Consider the following 18961-nt stretch of genomic DNA (forward strand, 5'->3'; position numbering starts at 1 on the left):
GATCCTGATTTTGTAAAAATCCCCTTCTTCTCAAACAAAAGCCGATTGAAGACAATGGACCCTCCATTGTACTACAGCGGAGACAATCAATTCTAGAACAGATCAAAAGAAAATCTCCCGTAATAGCCATGTAGAGTTGCATCAGGGCTCGTAAAAGGGAAGAGACATTGATGACACAATCACAAAACCAACACAACATTTGCAGATCGTGTTGTCTAAAGTGTAGTTTCTTTGTTTTCATACCATGCAAGAGAACGGGAGGTCAACGGGTCTTGTAAAAATGAGAACCGCTAAAAGGCTACAATAGAAGGGCGACACTGCAATCAGTCCTCTGCTATTCAGAACAGCTGAAGGACGACATTCTGGGTTGACACCAACATGATATAGAGAACCTTTGGTGGGATGGGGTGGGACTCCCAACTGTTTCACCCAACCACATCCTCTCTTCCAGGAGTTTTTTTCTTGTCCCCTATCCATTACTGTGTACTAGAGTATGGCCATGTGACCAAGAACCCCAATCCCTGGTACTCGCTACAGTATCATTGATGGTGTGTATGGAGATATCTGTAAGCTCAAACTAACCGATAGATGGGGGCGGAATGCAGCTAATGAACTGGGCCCCCACCCAAAAAAGGAAGGCGCTTATTCCATCTTACAATCAGGCCAAGTAGTAAAAGCGTTGATTTTAGTAGTATAAGCTGATTAAATATAAAGCGTCCACACCCCTGCTAAAAGGCCATATTTTGTGTTAGGTTTAAAAATCTGACCAAAAGGAATTATTTTGGATTTATTTCCACCTTCAATGTGACCCGTTATCAGTACAATGCCACTGAAAAACAAAGCTAAAATAATGCACATCAGTGTTCACGCCCTCCTATATTGGGGATGTGATTGGGTTTAGAATTAGCCAATCACATGTGACCTCCTGATAGATAGCAGTCTGCACTCCGCTGCCAGTATTTACAGGGATTCTGGGTCCCCCATATAAAGTTCGGCTCTTCTAGGGGGATTTTTCTGACATTTTCTTAGTTGGTCGGTAAAGATCTTACAGAACATCAAAGGGATCTGATTGTGGGAAGGGATCAGTCAGGAGAAGGGGAGCAAAACATCTCCAAGACATTACATGTACCATGGGGCACAGGGGATTACATTTGGCCCAGCAATGACATCACCAAGAACTGGACGTCCCTCAAAGATTGATGAAAAGACCAGAAGAAAACTTTCTAGAAGGCTTCAAGAGGCCGACAACAACATTAAAGGAGCTGCAGGAGTTTCTGGGAAGTTCTGGTTGTGTAGTCATGTGACAACATCTCCCATGTTCTTCATATGTCCGGGCTGTGGGGGAGGGGTGGGGCAAGACGGAAGACTTTTCTAACAGAGAAGAACATCCAAGCCTGGCTATGTTTTACCAAAAATCCTCCATCCCGTCCGCCAGCAGTCTGTGGGGGACGTGTTCTGTCTGAGGAGACCGAGGGGGAACTTGTTGGCCAGAAGTCCAGAAGGGATGTTTGGTGCAAAGCCAACACTGCCATCACCAGAAGACCCCCAGACCGCAGTGACCACATTACTACGGTATATATTTTGTTCTTTTTCCACAGATAACGGGTCACACTGAAGTTGTTCATTTTGTCAGGTTTAACATGACAAACGTTCACAGGGGTGTGTAGACTTTATATCCTCCACTGGGTACTGGTCACTTTATTGGAGCTCTTTTGTTGTGGCATAGATTCCATTAGGTGATGTAATTCCTGACATCCTCTTCTGACCCCTTTGGTGACTAGTTGTTTCCGGCCACAGGATCCATTTGCTGGATGTTTTCCTCAATCACACCATTGGCGGTCTACTCTCCACACCGTTACCTGAGAAGCCCCATGCAGTTAGCAGTGGAGGCCAGGCCGCGGCTAGTCTAGCACCGATGACCGGGCCTCGTAGGAAGGCTGAATATTGAAAAGTCTTCTGGAGAAACAGCAGTTACAATGAGAGACTGCAAAATTCTTTAAAAAAAAAGTTGCTGTGGCTCACCATCACCTACTAGTGGGAGCAGGAGGGAAACGCTGGAGGTTTTAGCGGTAACATGAAGATGTTCATACCAAATCCGTACAAATAAGTGCAGCTGAAGTGAGGTCAGGCGCCCGCAGGTTTATTAATTTGCGGTCTAGTAAGTTGATCACGAATCCTTAGAGGAAACTCCTGTAACGTCCACTATTCTAGTCTCATGAGTGGAGATCACACAGGAAACCTACACAGCGAGGTCCGCTGGCTGTTACCATGGCAACCAGAGCAAGCACAATAATTCATGGTTGTTGAATCATTGCCTATTTAATGACTATAGAGTTATAGAACCCCCTTACATATCAGCTGCCATCACTACGGTATCCGCGTGCCGGCAGCAGACAGACGTCACAATAAATGAACGGTCACACAAAGTTTATTTACCGAGGAGAAAGGTAAACAAAAATTGCAAAAGGAAAAAAAAAAAAAAGCAGTTTAAACACAAAAGTTTTTACAAATTCAATAAACATTAAATACAACCTAAAGAACTCCAAATGTGCAGCACATACACAGAGCTGCTGTAATGGGGTTGTGCCGAGATGGCATCCCGTTTTTATGCCCGGTGAAGCATATCATCATAGAGCGGGGTCCCCCCTCTAGGTCTCTGAACTGAGAGCTGCCGCCCTGTTCCAAGGACGGCCATTCATATGAATAGTTGTCTTGTAATACCACATTTCACCTGCGGAGGTTGTGGCAGGCAGGCTGCAGCTTTTCCTGGGTACATTTACAGCTTGCCAGGAGCAGGATTAGAGGCGATCAACTGTTTGCCCTATAGCCCGCATTCCCAAAGTGGTTGTTCCGCTTGGCACAACCCCTTTGAGGCTATGCGCTGCAGAATAAGTTGGTGCTATATAAAGATTATTATTCTATGTGCCAGGAGGTACCCTGCGCAGGTCCGTAGACCTCAGGTGCCAATCTTCCAGACAGATGTACATCATATATTTTCTTGCTATTTGCATAGGGCCCTATGGATGACATCTGCCCCCATCATACAGTGGAGCTTTATGTTTGGCGCACACCAAGAGATTTCAAATCTAAACGCAATAAACAGATGAAAGTGAATCTACATTCCACAGTCTGAGCCATCGCAGGGGGCTGCAGTGCTGGAAGACGGATTACAATCTGATTTGTCCCCCTCTGCCAGCCATGTATTTGGGCGTTCACCATCTCCGTGCAGCAAATACATCGTAACAGAAGATTCACCTATTGGCAAAGTCATGCCAGGTCTAATGCAGACATCTGGTTGACTCCTACTGTGGGGTTGCATGCTATAATAGCAGGAAACTTATTTTATTAAGCGTACCAAATCTCGTCCACAGCGTCTGATTGGTCACGGCTTACATTTTATAGACGGAAAACAAAAAATTTACTTTTTGCAAATTTTCTCAAAAACCTTCAAAAATCAAACAAACATTTTCCAGAGCGCCAACGGGCACAGTGTTACATTTGGAACAATCACCACAGTCTCTGTAGCAAGTCCCCTGCGCTCCACGGAAGCTACAGATAGTAGAGGAGGCTGGACAGGGAATTGTGTGGTTCTCGATGGATGCTCTGCCCAACCAGGAAGGCGAGTTTATGGGCATACTGGCATGGAGCGGGAACCCTGATGACTCCCTGAAAAAAAGAGAAAAAAAACACATTATAAACCGGGTTGAGCTGCAGAAGTATCATCGGCAGCGACGCCGCAGCAGTAACTTACGGGCCAGTTATAGTACTGGTGGCACAGCTTGTAGGTAAGGCGCTGCATGTGGTCGGGCTTCAGTCCTCCGCTGTCGTACACCACGTTGTAATGTGTCGGGGAGACGGTTCCCTGCCTCACAGACTGGCTGATAATGAAGAAGTCGTACCTGAAGGGGAGACAGAAGACAAGGGAGCACTAATGGGTGATAAGGGCATAAATCACAGTGAGCTTACAGACCGAAAGATCCACCCAACACTGCAGGATTCTGGATTCTTTGCTCCCAGCGGAGGCCGCGTCATTACCGGAAGCAGACTCTCCAACATCAGCATCATGATAATAGCTACTTATGACACGTATGGTAAACAGGTAAACATATAACAACGGTGGGTGCTGGGTCCCCAGGGGCCAAGGTGAGAAAGATTTTACGGCAAGCAAAAAAACTGATTTTCTTGTTCTTTGCATTGGGGGACACAACCTGGGACCATAGGATGTTCCAGAGCAGGCCCTCAAGGGTGGGATGAGTTAATTCAAGTACATATGGTCAGTTTACGGCCGCCTGCAAGACTCTTCGACAGAGGCGTCAGCTGACGCGAAGGCATGTATCCGAAAGAATTTAGAGAAGATGTGCAAAGCCCAGGCACCGCTGTGTATTGCCCAAGAGGCGCCCACCGCCTGTGTGCACAGTAATATGGAAGGAAGGCTCCCTGCCCTTGGTATGATAGGCCACACGTCATTGCAGACCTGACCCAGCGTGATTACTGGTTTGGAAGATGTTAGGCCATATCTCAGGCAATATAGAATCACAAAGAGAGCATCTGAAAGACAACATTTGGGAGAGGTATATCTTCAAGGTACGAACCAAGTCTAACTTATGAAGAGCAGATTCTCTCGGGTGCGTGGCAGAGGGATAGAAGGAAAGCAAAACAAGGTCTTCATTCATGTGGAAGGTAATGAGGAGGGCACGGGACGTAGGACCACCCTGTCGTGATGGAAGACCGTGGACAGAGCTTTGGCCAACAAGGCTGCTAGCTCAGAAACTCTGCGGATGGAATTGATCGCTACTAAAACAGCTACCTCACAGGACAAAAAAAAAAAAGACAGTCCAGGTTGTTACACAACGCCTCAGAGGTGAACCTGCAGCACATCCAGCGCCAGATGTCAGAAACTTTGTGAAAACCTGACGGGCTATGGCCAACCCAAAGGGGAGAGCCGTAGACTGGCAATGATTGAGCAGATAGCAAAGCAGAGGAATCGTTGATGCTTTTCGACATATGGGAACATGAAGATAAGTGTCCTTGATGTCTATGGAAGACAGACAACACCATGTGAAAGTGACGGACCTTGAGAAAGCAGTCAAACTTCTTCAGGTCCCAAACAGGTCTGACATTGCCAACCTTCTTAGGCACCACGAACAGGTTGGCGTAAAAGCCTTTGAAGCGTTTTGAGGGAGGAACAGGAACTATTACTCCCTGTGAGACGGATCTAAAGCGGTGGCCTGTGAAAGTGGCTGGAATTGTGGAAGTAAAGAAGAAGCGATCTGGAGGAGGAGCTGAAAATTTTATGGTGTAATCTGAGGAGATGATTCCCCGAACCCAGATTTCAGAGACGTGACGTGAGCATGCCAGGTTTTCTTGAACAAGGCAAGTCAATGATTTAATGGAAGGGGACTTGGAGGATTGGAGTCGGCGGTGCCAGAAAGGTCATAGTTTAATAGAGGGATTATGATTTTGGCCCTGCGAGGAGTGACGAAAGGAACAAAACGAAGACTCTGAAATAACCTTATCGAGACAGGCACCTAAAAGACACGCAAGCAGACAAAGGGAAGGCGCGTTTCTGACAGCTTAGAAGCGGCATCAGCAGCTCAAGGAGTTGCTTAGCGCAATCAATAGTGGCTCTACTGACCCAAGTTGAGGCAAACAGACTGAAGTGCTGAACCCACAGCCTCAGAGAAAGGATTCTAGCTTTTTATCCCGTAGGTCCTTAAAAGCACACATCAGCCATAGGCAAGATAGTATGACTGGGCAGACGGGACATGGGGGGGATCCACTACTGGTGGAGAGAACCACTTCACCAAATGCTCTCGAAAGGAAAACATGACACCCAAGTGCTTAGGCTCGCTAAAGCATTTGTCAGGTATGTTCCATTTCCTGGCTAAAACCTCTTCTAACCTCGTATGCGAATGGGAAGATTTTTGAGGAATGTTTCGGGTGCCTAAAAGATTTCAACAAATGAACTTGGAGGCTGATCTTTAACCCAAAGGGTCTCATTTACCGCCACTATAAGACGATTACAGAGGAGAGCTTAGAGGCCTGATACTCATCCAAGTTGGAGTCCGAATGAGACTCCAAGTTTACCCTTGGAGCGTCTGGCCTCTAGACGAGAGCTCTGAACGTACCCCTGTAACATTATAGGGACACCAGTGGGATGACAGAGGATGTCCTCTGCCTCTTACTGCTTAGACTCCATTCACAGGCAATTTTCACACAGATTTTGCCCCCAAAGCCACATAATTTTACTATCCCACTGAGTTTTAATAGCATCAATTCTTGATCTGGAATTTGTATCTACAAATCCGCATGTGGATTGGCCCCAGAGCATCCTCAAAGTTAAAATCTGCAGCAAACCCAGATGGTCAGGTACAACGAGGTCATAGATGCTCTGGTTGCTATTCCCCACAGCACCCAAGGGGTTACACTGCCAGGACTGGCGTTTGTTCTGATCCAGTGTCAAGCTGTAAGTTGCAAGTCAGAACCAGTGCAGATGGTGCCGCTACTGAACCTAATCCTATCCCAGCAAACATATATGGTGCTTTGCGTTCGCTACCATCCTCCAGTGCTGCAAGTCTACAGAGCAGGAAGGGATTCGAGGTGGTGGATTAGAGGAAGGGGGGTGGGCGACGACGACACACAGACGGACGACCTCTGCTCCGCAGAAACAGCGCCCCTCCTTTCATGGTTGTGTTTGGCATTGCAGCTTAATCCCATTCACTTGAATACCTGATAATTCCTGCACAAGAGTTACAATGTTCCTGGAGAAAGCAGCCATATGTAGCAGGAAGGGATAGGATGTTAGGAGTCAGGGGTCTCATGAATAAACTACCACTCCCAGCAGTCTCCTCTCTAACCACTGTGTGTACATCCTACGTACCATTCAGGTCTGGTGACTTCAGTGTCAACTATGGTTCCTGGTGGCGGATTCTGGAGACGACCGCCAACCACAGCAAAGAATCTGGCGTTTATTCTTTTCTTCACCACGACAACTGTTAGTCTGGGGCTGGAAAAATAATACCAAATATTAAACTCTCTTCTCACAGTAAAATGATTTTATATCGACCAACTTAAAAGGAGAAGTGTGACCAGAATGGTTCTCGTTATACTTGGCCATCTAACAGATGCCCCCTAAACCGGAGCTAGAGGGAGCGATATAACTTAATGCCCATACGCATTTGTAAACACAAGTGACCACCACAAAACTATAGTTGGATGCCAACATACCCCAAGGGGTTAAATACTGTAGCTTAGAGCAGTGGTCCCCAACCTTTTTGGCACCAGGGACCGGCTTCAAGCAAGACCATTTTTACAAGGCCCGGCAGGGTTGGGCGGGACATGGGTGGGGCTTTGGTTATATGGGGCGGGGTTATGAAGGGGTTGGAGTTTAGTGCATATTTAACGTCCTAACAGTACACACATAGGGCAGTATAATATATTCCTCCCCCCCCGCCAGGCAGCACACACATAGGGCAGCATATAATTTATCTCCACCCCCCCCCCGAAACACACATAGGGCAGTATATAATTTACTCCCCCCCCCCCCCCCCCGCCGGGCAGCACACACATAGGGCAGCATATAATTTATCTCCCCCTCCCCCCCCCAGCACACACAGAGGACAGCATATAACTCACTCCCCCCCAGCACACACATAGGACAGCATATAACTCACTCCCCCAGCGCACACACAGGGCAGCATATAATTTATCTCCCCCCCGCCAGCACACACATAGGGCAGCATATAATTTATCTCCCCCCCCCAGCACACACATAGGGCAGCATATAATTTATCTCCCCCCCCCAGCACACACATAGGGCAGCATATAATTTACTACCCCCCCCCCCCCCAGCGCACACATAGGGCAGCATATGACTTACTCCCCCTCCCCCCCAGCGCACACATAGGGCAGCATATAATTTACTCCCCCAACCTCCCCCTCCTCCCCGGCAGGATTACCTTGAAAACTGACCTAGGTCCTAAGAGGTGTACAGGCGCGGAGGCTGCTGCTGCTTGCACAGAGGCGGCTCTTCCTCCTACTTGTGGGACGCTCTGTTTGGTGCTACAGTCCTCAGCACTTCAAGAAGGCGCCTTGTGATTGGTTGCGGCGCGCTGCTTCCACACCAGTAAGGACCCTTGTATTTCAGCCGCACTTCAGTAGCGGAGAGCGATTTCAGCAACCTCATTCGTTGTTGGGTACACACCCCCCAGTTTGAGGTGTGGGGGTGTGTACCCAACAACCAATGAGGTTGCTGGAATCGCTCACCGCTACTGAAGTGCGGTTGAAATACAATATATGCGCCCCTTCAGCAGCGCTCTGCGCTCACACTATAGCAGGTTAGTGTGAGGCGCTGCTGAAGGGGCCATGGGATTGTTCCTTTTAGAACAAAAGTTCCCGGCGGTGCCGCGGACCGGCAGTAAACACCTAACGGCCCGGCCCCGGTCCGCGGACCGGCGGTTGGGGACCCCTGGCTTAGAGAATAACTGTCAGGTCCCTACTTGTAGTCTTTCCCAGCAGACTTGATGCAGTCCATGAACTGTGAGACCTCGTAGTTCACCAGGGTTTTGAGCTGCCCATCGCCCACACCGTCTCTGTAGATGATGATGCGGTTGGGCAGCGTGCCGTTACACTTATACCAGGTGTGCAGCGCGGCTGTGGAGGAAAGCACGGCTTATAAGGAAATAGAACTGGAAAACATCACAATGCAGTAGTGAAGTAAAAGCAATAATAGTGCAGCACCGACCGAAGACGACAGACTCAGGGCCGAGGTATTTTGGGTCATCAGAATAATAGTTTGAGTTAGGGCCGGGCAACAATTCAGATTTCTGCATCCAGAGAGAATCTGAATGATTAGCATTCAGTGTAAACGCTGCCCCAACTGAACGACGAAAGAGAATGTGTTTACTTCTTGTTCGCCGTCCAGGTTCTGTATGCTGAAAACTGAGACACGGATCAGCCCATGTCAACAGACAGCCATTCTCGTATTAACGACTGCCTGTTTTACTGTGGATAGAGGCAGGCAGGCGGAATGATCCCGGTCCGCTCCGCCTCCATTCACTCAGCGATAATCGTTCCTGTGCTTTTACACAGAAACCATTATCGCTGGGACGACCTGTCAGGCATCTGCACCCGGCAAGTCGTCCCATACAAAAGGGCTTTTAGTCTCAATATGAGCCATATGACTAGCGCTGATCAAAGAGACTGGCGATTGTTTAATATGCCTTTAGGCCTCATGTCCACGGCATAATTCATTTAGCAAATCCTTGCGTAAAATCTGCAGATCAATTTTTCCAAAGGGAATCATTGGCCATCCGCTGTGATTTATTTCAATTAGCTGATTTCATGCATGGGGGGAAAAAAACGCAGCAAGCTTTTTTTTAGCGCGGACGGGCCCCATTGATTTCTATGGATGCGGGAGAATCTCAGTGCATCAGCAACTACATTTGTGGATGCACTGTGGATTTGAAGGTTAAATTCAATTAGGAAGATGGGGAAAAGGCTGGGAGGTTGGATTTGTTTTTTTCCTGCAAGCCCAAATAAATGCATACAATTTAAAGATTATCCGCAGTGCAACCGCTGCGGAAATCCGCATCAAGTATCTGCGCGGGCCGTATTCTGCCCGTGGACACGAGGCCTTAGACATCACTGGACGGACTGCTTGTTTCCTTCTGTTTTTCCATCTCCACTAATTTAAGACTCACAAAGTTTATCTTCTCTATGGGAACAACAATCTGTTCTAACTGATTGAAACTTGCCCCATGAATTCTTCCCCCTCCCAAAAGAAAATAAAATCAAGAACATGTCATCCATTGCTATAATACTCAGCAAAAAAAAATAATTTTTTTTTAATTTTTTTTTTTAATAGTAAACGGTCTCTCTCCTTTACCTTGCATACAGACTTTAAGTCCATCAACAATCTCTTGTTTCTGGTCCTGCACAACACACCGAGAAAACCAACTACAATAGAAATACAAAAGTCAGATCACTTACTGAAATGTCTGCATAAGTCTTGCCTATATGCCACAACGGGGGCCGTGTGTTGTCCGCTCTAGATCTCCACCATGCCAGGAGCACACTAGCTTATTTTGGCTACCGTTTCACATCGGTAATATGAAAGTGTGCCCCGGCCTGATCGTGGGTCTCCTGACTCGAACTGCAAGCATCATTGGACATTCTTCTGATGCTAAGAGTTGGGTCAAGAAACCCATGGTCAGGTCTGGGCGGACTTCTGCATGACAGATGCAAAAAGGTGGTTGGAAAACCGCTTGTGTGCTTCCTCGCCTTAGTCAGAGGGTAGAGCTTCTACTAAGAGGGAAAAATTGTTGTATGGGCAAGAATGAAGGAAACAAGTGAACTTGGTAGATAACGTACCGCGTCATGCCTTTATTCATGCTGGCAACGAAGCCAGCGATTGATCTCTTCCCTTGCAGGGTGTCGTGATAGCAATCAATGCCGATGATCATCATCTTGTCCAGCTGGAAGAAAAGAAATAAGTGCCACTTCCACAAGCTTCAGACTTAAGGCCCTTTTACACACGATTCCGATAGCTCAAAAGCCATCTTTTGAGCGACAATCGTGTGTAAATGTGCGCCCATCGCGCACTTTTCGGCCATCTCCAGGTTCAGGTCCGCTTGAAATTCTCGTCCCTCGGGACTATAAGATAAGCTGGACCGCAGACTCTCTGCGGGCAGCGCTGATAACAGTCTTCAACATCTGTTAACAGCTGCTATCCCGCTGGAGAACAATAGCGATGTATTTAGAGAACAGACCACCCACTGGTCTCCAAGTACAAGCACTAAAGGACTAATTTATTCCATTAGTAGCTAAGGCAAATGATCATTCAGAACTGTCAGTTTCTGACGAATTTTAAGCGATCATCTGTGCATGTAAATGCACCTTTAGACAAACATTTATATCTTCAGTGCTATACCGCTGGGGTAAAATGAAAGTGGTGCTGTGATCATTATATGTGATTACATATAGTGTAATAAACGAAAGCTGCGCTGTGATTGGTTATGAGCAGTAAAGGCTTTCTTTTAGACCGCTTTCATAGGAGTTTTGGGCCAGGCAACTGTACCCTGTAGATGCCATGGTGATGAGTGAGCGTGAGACAGCATGTAGTTCTATGTTTGATAACAAACCACACCGTATTAGGCTAAGATGTGTATATATTGGGTCACTACTAAATAAGAGCATCAAGAAGGTGAACCTTATGGGCCGACTGTGAACCAACCAACCGTACAGATTAGTTGCATACAAGTTTATAGACAATACTATATAGGCAGCAGCGCAGGTACCGGTATCTCCACGCTCCACAGCTCTCCTCCTAATTTACAGTTCATCTGTAAGGCAATTTTAGTGCAGATGGACATCAGCGTCTGGGGTTTGCTCAAGGTCCTGGCGATGACGCACTGACTGGGGACAGGCGAATCCAAACACAGGAACTTCTTGATGGAGTCATACTTCATCTTATTATTGCTGGACAGGATGCAGACAACCTGGAGAGAGATCAGGGTGAAAGCGTACAATAGAGGACAGGTCAGCTCTTCTTGTCCCCGGCTAGTCCCGTATCTACACACCATTTCTGTGCGGTCTGTAATGTTCTGCTGGAAGGCTTGTAAATATCCACCGACCGTGTCCTCAATCTCAACCCTGCAAAAATAAAAATCCAACAGGCAAATACAACCCCAATTCCATAAAAGTTGGGATGTTGTACAAAATGTAAACAACTTAAGGAAAAAAAGAAAGCAATGATCTGGAACGCTCATCTAACCATATTTTATTCACAGTAGAAGGTAGAACACATCAGAGGCGGAGGGCGGGGGGGGGGGAGAGAACATTGGTCCATTTTATGTAAGAAAATTAACTCATTTAGAAATTGATGGCAGAGACATCTGGCAGGAGTTGGGGCTGGACTGTGTTTGCCTTTGTCTCTCCAGGGGAGTGAGGGAACCATTTGCTGGACTTTTTGAAGAGGAATGTTGTCCCTTTCTGGTTGGATGGAGGATTCCAGCTGCTCTACAGGTCTGGGTCGTCATTTTCGGATTTCTCATTACATAATGCGCCAAATGTTTTCTATTGGTGGAAGGTCTGGGCTGCAGGCGGCTGGTTCCCCCCCGGACTCCTCTTCTGTGCAGCCATGCTGTTGTGATGGATGCAGTATGTGGTTTAGCATAGTCTTTGTGACATATACAAGACCTTCCCTGAAAGAGCCGTTGTCTGGATGGAGCACATGCTGTTCTACAACCTCTATATACTGCCCACCATGATGTGTAAGCTGCCCGTGCCATAGGCACTAATGCAACCCCATATCAGAGATGCAGGACTGAGAACTGATAACAAGCTGGACGGTTCCTCTTCTTCCAAGTCCGAAGTTTCTTAAAAGGACTTTGCTTCATCTGAGCACAAAACAGTTTTCCGTATTGCCTCAGTCCATTGTAAATGAGCTTTGTCCCAGAGAAGACGCCGGCGTTTCTGGATTGTGTTGGTATACGGCTTCTTCTCTGCATGATACTGGTTTAACTTGTATTTGTGGATTACGCTGAGCGCTGTGTTCACAGACAGCGATTTCAGGAACTATGCCTGAGCCCAGGCAGTGATTACATTACAGAATCATGCCTGTTTATAACGCAGTGGCGCCTGAGAGCCTGTAGATCTCCGGCATCCGATATTGACAATCGGCTTTGTTTCTTGTGCACATGAATATCTCCAGATTCTCTGAATCTCTTGATGGTATTATGTACTGTAGACGGTGAGATAGTCAAAGTTTTCACAATTCTATGCTGAGGAACATTTTTTCTGAACTTGTTCCACAATTTTTAGACGCAGTTTTTCAGATTGGTGAACCTTCTTTGCTTCTGAGAGACTCGGCCTCTCTAACATGCTCTTTTAATACAGTCGTGTGACCCAGTAGAAAATTGACACCCAGCTATATTTCATTAGTACCACTAATTTTTCCAGCCTTTTGCAACCCTTGTCCCAACGTTTGTGAGATGTGCTGCTGCCGCCATCAATTTCTAAAGGAGTTATAAAAATGAAATGGAACAGTATCTGCCTTCCCACCTTTGATGTGTTCTATTGTGGATAAAATATGGTTAGATTGAGGTTTCCAAATGATTGCATTTTTTCTTCACATTTTACACAGCACCCAACTTTTTTAAAAATTGGGGTCATATAACATTTAAGATAGTTCAGACAAAGATCCCAGGTGAACCCATAGATCTCTTACATCACGGCCCGGTTCATTCGGATGCCCATTTGCTGCGTGATCTTGAACAGGTTTTGCAGAAGAGCATTTGCCGCGTCGTAGTTCCTCCGGGTGTAAACCAGCAGCCAGTTAGTCAGATCCCGGACACCGATCAGGTTTTGTCCTCGCATGTCTTTTGACCAGTCTGCAAACTGAGGATTATAGTCTACCTGCAACCAAACGAGATCAAACAACTGTAGTCACTCAGAACACGTTATCAGAGGGCCCCGTAGAGACATCACCCAGCTTCCCATGCACTCTGAATGTTAAATCTATATTACACGCCCTACAGGGTCTGTGGAAAGTTGAGTGATGAAATGTACATGTAACAGAGGCAGACCAGCCACTGCTTCTGGGCCCAGCACTGAACTACTCCTAATTCAGCTATTAAGCTTAAGTCAATGCTAGGAACCGCCATCTTACACATTCCCCCTATGGTGTAGTCCAGGTTCCCCTCCCCATGCCGTATCCTACAAGGAGAAAGGAACCCAGGGCAGAACCAACATTGGAGAGGGGAAACGTAATGTGAAAGAAGCCTTATACTTACAGCTTTGCCACTTAGTAAAATTTTTTCTGGTGGTGCCACTCTCCCAGTAAACTGCAGGAGTCGGGTATCGAAGTTCAGCCCCCAGTCACGGAGCTCCTTCTGTACGCTTTCATCCCTGAAGAACCAGAAGAAGAAGATAGTTATAAACCATCCTCACAAAGCTCCAACAATCTCCGGACAACTCTTTACAATACGATTACAGCACTGCGGAGTCTAGTGTTAAGAGCTGAAGTAGGTCCGGACTGACACCAGAATACCGTATACAAGGCTCAGTACTTGCTATAATACTCCACGGGAATAAAAACCCTTGACGCAGCGGATCTCTGCAGCAAACGTACATGAAGCAGACATGAGCTCCCCTCTAGAGGGCGATGTCCTCCTCCAAAAAAGATAGGGAAGAACAGCAGTGGGCGCCACACAGCAAAATACTTACCTGTGGATGTATTGCAGGAACTTCCCCACTTGCTGCTCCCTCTTGTCTGGCGCTAAGCGAGTGTGAACAGCGAGATCCTTCATGACTGTGAAATCGTTTCTCATTCGGTCTGTCAGACCTGTCATATAAGGCAAGAAGAAATGTAAATATGGGCTACAGCAGATTAGGCGGGCGCATCCTGCGGAGGATTCCTACTGCTGCACTTCATCTTACAAAAGAGGGATTGTGATAACTTTACATCGGACGTGGACAACCCGCTTCCTAGATCCCTCAGCCCCAACTACTGACTGGTGCAGCTGCTGAAACCAGGATGGAGACACGGTTTTCCCCATAATGCTATTCACATGAATGTGCAACAGTCGCTGCAGCGGAAGTTTGCAAAAATACTCACTATAGCAAGAGAGAAAAATGCAGAAATTCTTATGGTATGGCTTATTCACATGAGCGTCTGATTTTGGTCAGTGAAAAACCGTGCAACTTTGATCTACAGACCCATTTTCTGTACATTCCCAACTTTCACTTGTGTATTTTTTATTTTTGCAGCCAAGGAAAAAACAAAATCACGGAGGCCCAACATTCCTTAGCGTCGTTCTGGGAAAAAATGGAGAGCACGGCGGTGTCAGTTTAAGTGCATGCAGTTACTTGTGCATCCGTTGACGTGAATGGGTAATTGTCAGAGTCAGACCAGAACAGGCCATGCTGCGACTTAAGGTTACGTTCACAGCTGCATTTTTTCATTCATTTTTAAAGGATTTTTTTTTTTTGAAAAGGGGGGAACAAAACAAAATCGATGTCCGAGGGCCGGTTGCACCAAACAGGCTGTTGAACTTTGTTTAAGGAAAACAAAAACGTTGCATCAACACTTTCTGATCTAAGATTAGTAAAACCAAGTTCACTTCTGTGATCTAAGCTAGAAATGCTTCGCACCCAGTGACTGGTGACGGCAGTCAGGCGATATTCCCAAAACTTGTAGCAATCTTCCCAGCATTCCAAAAACCTGGTCATTACCAGCGGCATACATGGATGTAACTTCAATCAGTTTGAACTACCAAATCGGGGGCTAAAATTGAACCAAGATCACAGGCTGAACCGTGTTGCTGCGACGTTCTTCTCCTTGGTCGGAAATCACCTCTTGTTGATCTAATATCAAAACTTTGTTGCAACGAGCTGTAAGTGATGCAAACTGGCGAACAGATCCAGGATTTTGACAGATCTGTTCTAGAAACTTAAAAAGGAAGCCAGATGAACTGGTAGCGAACTGAAGCAAAACAAGAGCCCCTTCACATCTGCGTGTTTATGTTCTGCTAGTTAACAGATCCATTTAAATTAACAGCACAGAATACGTTAATGAAAGTTGACTGGATGGTAAAGTGCCTGTAACGGATCTACACAGCAATTCCATCAAGAAGCATGAGGCCCCCGGACAGTTGCAGCATACCGCACATTACTAGCAGCCTCTCAGCAGCACAACGCCGGCAGCCCAGAACACGTTTGACAAGTGCGTACCGTCAGGAGCGAACTTCACACAGGCTGTAAACAATGTGGGCAATCTACAATGGAATACCTGCAGGAAATCCACAATGGTCAAATCCACAGGGTGTCTAATTGCGGATCAGTCGCAGACTTTAATCCTTGTATTTTATGGTTTGCGGATTTGTAATGGAAAATTTCCAAACCACGTGAAGATTTCTGAAGTGTACGCCACATGGCTTGTACTGTAAACGTTGCAGCATTCCTGCAGCAATTCCGCTAGCAGAAGCTCCACAGCTTTTACAGCCTGTGTGAAGGCGGCCTAAGGTTACCCGCAAAGTGTGAATCTCTGCCGACTGGCAGTGGGCACCTGGCTGTGGATCCGCCCGGCAGTCAGCTGACCTCCGCCTGCATGTGCGCTAACATTGTTACAAAGGCACGTAGGCAATAATAATCACTTACCTGTAAGGTTACAAAACTCTGGTACTAAAATAATTGCTCCATTAGCGACACCCGGCCTGGGCCTTCGCGGGATGTTGACAATTAGGGGCTGATTCATGTCTGTGACTTGTAGATTGTATTGCTGAGGGTGATGTAAAAAAATAATAATGACTGATCACAAGTATAACAGAAAACCAAAATCATTAACTCCTTAGTGATGCAACCTATTTTTGACCCAGAGATGCAACGATTTTCTTTTTGGACCTCTAGGCTACTTTTACATGCTAAAGTGTGATAGCTGGCTGTGAAACTCGGACCAATATCACGCTCGCCAACGTGCGATGTCCCAGCGGATGCAAGCTCTTATTGTATCAAAAACATCGTGCAACACTTCAGGGAAGTAGCGATTCTCCACTGCAGCTTTTAGCTGAGTTTTCACATTGTTTTCATCGGAAAACCTCGCATCGCACTCCTGTGCACCTCGCAAGCCGTGCAATGTTTTGCCAACCCCCTTGAAAAAAAATGGGTAGTACGTTCTGAGGGAACACTCAAAGATAGGACATGCTGAGAAAATAGAAAGATCGCTCATGTGTGTAACCCCATTCAAAAGAATGGGGTCCATATTTGTGCATCTCGCAAAACAGAAATTTGCATAATTATCTCGCACGTTTGCCAGCAGCATTATCTCCATTTTTCAAAAGCCATAACATTCTTTGTATTCCATGAACACGGCTGCATGATATGGGGGGTGGAGTTTGTGTGACGAGCTGTCGGTTTTATTGATGCCATTTTTGGGAACATGTATTGTATCGCATAAGTTCTTAAATTTGTATTTGTAGGGCAGAGAGCAAAAACAAAAAACACCTCAGTTCTGGCTTTTTTATCGCGTAAAGCATTGCGATTTTGTATTGGTACCATTTTAGGCTGCTTTCACACGGCCAATCTTGCATGAATATGAAGCCTATTCTTTTGAATGGGGTCATATACATGAGCGTTCTTTCCTGCATTGCATCGCTGTGTAGGAAAAAAAAAAAAACGTGGCATGTCCCATCTTTGGGTGTTCACTCGAATCGCATTTCCCATTGTTTTCAATAAGGCTGGCAAAAGCATCGCACCGTGTGCGATATGCACCCCAGTGTAATGCGATGTCTACCATTGAAAACAATGAGAAACACTTGCCGACCCTGCAGAGGATCGCCACTTCCCCGAAATGATTCACGGACCGATATCGCACTTGTCTGTGTGTAATTAACTTTAGGCCTCCCTCACACACACTGCTTTGCTTGTCTACCGTTTAGCGTTTTTTAGTGCAGCACTAAACACTGTTAGAAGCTCCTATTGTTTTCAGCGGAGCCTCTCACAGGGGCGCAGACAGCCGCTCGAACACGGTGCTTTTCGGTGCTAAGATTTTTGAGCGGTGTGTTCTATTTGAGTGTTTAGCGAAAGTAAACTACGGCAAAGCGAAACGCCTGTGAGAGCAGGGCCTTTGGGTACATACTGCTTTTTTGGATTACTTTTATTGCTTTTTTTGGAGACAAAATTAAAAAAGAAAGCATTTTGTTGTTTTTTTATTAATAGCAATGCAGGATGAAGAGTGCGCTCAATAGACTGCAAGGGTCGTTACGGATGTGACAACACCAAATGTCAGTTTTAAGAGAAAGTATAATGCAGAGGCAGCACTCAGATGCTTGACAAAGACCGGTGGCAGACGGGTCGAAACGCTGCAGCCAAGTTTTATGACGGAGGAATAAAGTTTGCTATACTTTTTATTGCATCCGAGTGCTGCCTCTGCATTATACTTTCTCCATGGACTGTGGAACCGTGGTCCGAGTTCCGTTTTGAGGCTTTGCACTACTAGATCCTGCCCTTGTGGAGCAACGAATGAGTGCTGCTTGTGTGTTACTACTTCTAAGTGTCAGTTTTTAATTTTTTTTGTTTAAAAGAGATAACGTGCACAAAAACAAGTACTTCTGTACTGCAATGCATTATCGCTTCTCATGGCAATGGCAACCCATTAGCTCTCATTGATTACATGGTAGACGGCTTATGATATCAGAGGGAGTGTCCTTCAGTCTGAACGCTTTTACTTGCTGCGATCAACCCAGATCCTCACTATCGTAGCGGGAGGCGAGCTGTATAAAGCCTGCACCATCCATAGGGCATAAATCTACGAGCATTCACAGGAACTTCTTCCCACCAGGTATGTACATTCACAGCCTGGGGGCAGGAAGGGGTTCTTCCTGGCTTGATTTATGTCATTTTCAGATGACATGTCATGTAGTCCTGATGGGTGCGCGGCCCACACTTCTCTTGAGCTGCAGTCCCCACAACCTCCACAGCCAAGCTCTATGCGGTGGCAGGGAATTATGGAAATACGCCGAGCTAGGTTTCCGTAATTCTCACAAATGTGAAAGGAGTTGCAGAAACAGCATGGCACAACAGTGTTCAGATGTTTCCGTTCTCCCAGCTATATTACCATTGTGGTCACGCTTGGTCAAAACAAGAACAGCACATTAAAAGGGGTTGTGCCAGAAAACATAAGTGCTTGCAAAATAATACCCAAGGCGAACAGCCGGGTTGTCCTCTGTTTAGCAACCAACACCCGCAGAAAATGGTTGATGACACTTGGGGAAGCTGCGGCCAGCCAGACACTTCCCACGCAGCGGCCACTGTGATGTGAAGTGTAAAATTACTGAATGACCATTCAGATTAATTGACGTTCTGTAATAAAAGAATGCTGCCAGCTCGAGAAGAGGGGACTCCACTATATGACGTCCAATTGCCCTATGATCAATGGTTATCTTGGCACAACCCCCTTAAAGGA

At 46.3% G+C, this 18961-nt stretch overlaps 1 protein-coding gene across 2 annotated transcripts in view; it reads right to left on the minus strand.

Annotated features, from left to right (window-relative positions):
* Window positions 1–2410: 2410 nt before the first annotated feature.
* Window positions 2411–18961, minus strand: part of LOC136590146 (piwi-like protein 1) — a 34736-nt gene continuing 18185 nt past the window's right edge. For both annotated transcript variants that reach the window (XM_066588351.1, XM_066588350.1), the window contains exons 10-21: window positions 16159–16279; window positions 14227–14344; window positions 13794–13908; window positions 13229–13416; window positions 11580–11652; window positions 11298–11498; window positions 10372–10475; window positions 9887–9957; window positions 8499–8652; window positions 6881–7006; window positions 3752–3899; window positions 2411–3666 (exon numbers count right to left, since the gene is read on the minus strand). In XM_066588351.1, the coding sequence (XP_066444448.1) occupies window positions 3550–3666; window positions 3752–3899; window positions 6881–7006; window positions 8499–8652; window positions 9887–9957; window positions 10372–10475; window positions 11298–11498; window positions 11580–11652; window positions 13229–13416; window positions 13794–13908; window positions 14227–14344; window positions 16159–16279 (1536 nt within the window). In that variant the 3' untranslated portion in view covers window positions 2411–3549. The remainder of the gene's footprint in view (window positions 3667–3751; window positions 3900–6880; window positions 7007–8498; window positions 8653–9886; window positions 9958–10371; window positions 10476–11297; window positions 11499–11579; window positions 11653–13228; window positions 13417–13793; window positions 13909–14226; window positions 14345–16158; window positions 16280–18961) is intronic.

This window comes from Eleutherodactylus coqui, chromosome 1 (genome assembly GCF_035609145.1).
Source record: "Eleutherodactylus coqui strain aEleCoq1 chromosome 1, aEleCoq1.hap1, whole genome shotgun sequence".
Taxonomy (NCBI): Eukaryota; Metazoa; Chordata; class Amphibia; order Anura; family Eleutherodactylidae; genus Eleutherodactylus; species Eleutherodactylus coqui.